Source organism: Egretta garzetta, unplaced genomic scaffold (genome assembly GCF_000687185.1).
Source record: "Egretta garzetta isolate BGI_Z169 unplaced genomic scaffold, ASM68718v1 scaffold728, whole genome shotgun sequence".
In the NCBI taxonomy this organism is placed as follows: domain Eukaryota; kingdom Metazoa; phylum Chordata; class Aves; order Pelecaniformes; family Ardeidae; genus Egretta; species Egretta garzetta.
The window spans coordinates 172710-173835 of record NW_009260504.1 but is presented as its reverse complement, the minus strand read 5'-3'; the positions used below and the strand labels follow the sequence as shown (position 1 = coordinate 173835).

The window sequence follows — 1126 nt, the reverse complement described above, 5'->3', positions numbered from 1 at the left end:
GGGGCTGGCCGGTGCGAGAGGCACCGACCGGGGGGACGGGGACCCTACCGGAGGCACCGACTGGGGGGGCCCCGCCGGGAAAAGCTCGTTTGCAAGGACCGGACTGCAGCACAGCATCGCGTCCCATCGCATCCCAATTCCTCCCCATCCCATCCCGTTGGGGCACGCTGTTCCACGCCAGCACCAGGTACGGCTGTTGTTCATCATCTCCTATTTATTCTTCTTCTTGTCTCTGCCTTTCTTTTCCCCTTTGCTCTCCTTGTTATTTTCTTCTTAGTTTTCCCCTTCTTCATTGTTTCCGTAGTGGTCTTTATAGTTCCTGGCATCTTCGTTTTGCTTTTCACCTTGATTCTCTGTGCTTTGTTTGCTTTCCTCTCCCTCTCTGTACTTCTCGGAGTTGTCGTCTTTTCCGTTTTCACTGCTGTAATCATAATCTGGGGAGGAAAAAGCAATCTTAAACCAAGTTCCAGCACGGAGGAGTCAGTAGGGCACAAGCAAAGACAGAGCCCTGGCCTCTATCCCCACAGTTGGAAAGCTTTCTTCTATTTTCTGCCTCACAAGACTCGGTTTGCTGACGATGTAAGGTGCTGAGCTGTGTGATCTGAGGGGACCAGAGCTGGCAGGCACATCCCCACGTCTGGCCTCGTCACCCAGCCCAAGACCGGGGGGGTGAAGGCCAGGGGGGGGTCAGCAGCAGAGGGTCCCGGGCACGGGGGACGCTTGGGAAGCGCTGGCATCTGCTCAGGGTCGGCATAGCTCCGAGGCGGGCACAGCCAGACCTGGGAGTGCGGCTGTAAGAATGCAGGATTTTATAAAGACTTTAATTCAGTCCTTGTAAGGAAATCGATCCTTTGCTCCTACGCAAATTCCAAGATCCAAATGAGGTTTTTGAAGGCCTCGATGCTATCGATCTCCTTTATTCGCAGTCACTTTTACGGTCACGTTTTGCTTCTGACTGCGTTCTGAGCCACCATTCTGGGCACTGGAGCTGCTTTCAGTGTTATTAAAAGCAGGCACTGAAGAGCAAAACCTTCGCTGTTACCAAGGCTTCGCTGACATCCTTTCCTTTGGTTTATACCAGCTCAAGATTAAACCTTCACTACCAAAACACCGAAGCCACAAATTA

The 1126-nt window shown here is 52.6% G+C and overlaps 1 protein-coding gene across 1 annotated transcript in view; it reads right to left on the bottom strand.

The window, feature by feature from the left end:
* Positions 1-22: 22 nt before the first annotated feature.
* TTC25 (tetratricopeptide repeat domain 25) overlaps positions 23-1126 on the bottom strand; it is a 23006-nt gene continuing 21902 nt past the window's right edge. The window contains 1 exon segment of the mRNA XM_035900114.1: positions 23-434. Within this exon segment, the coding sequence (XP_035756007.1) occupies positions 211-434 (224 nt within the window). The 3' untranslated portion in view covers positions 23-210.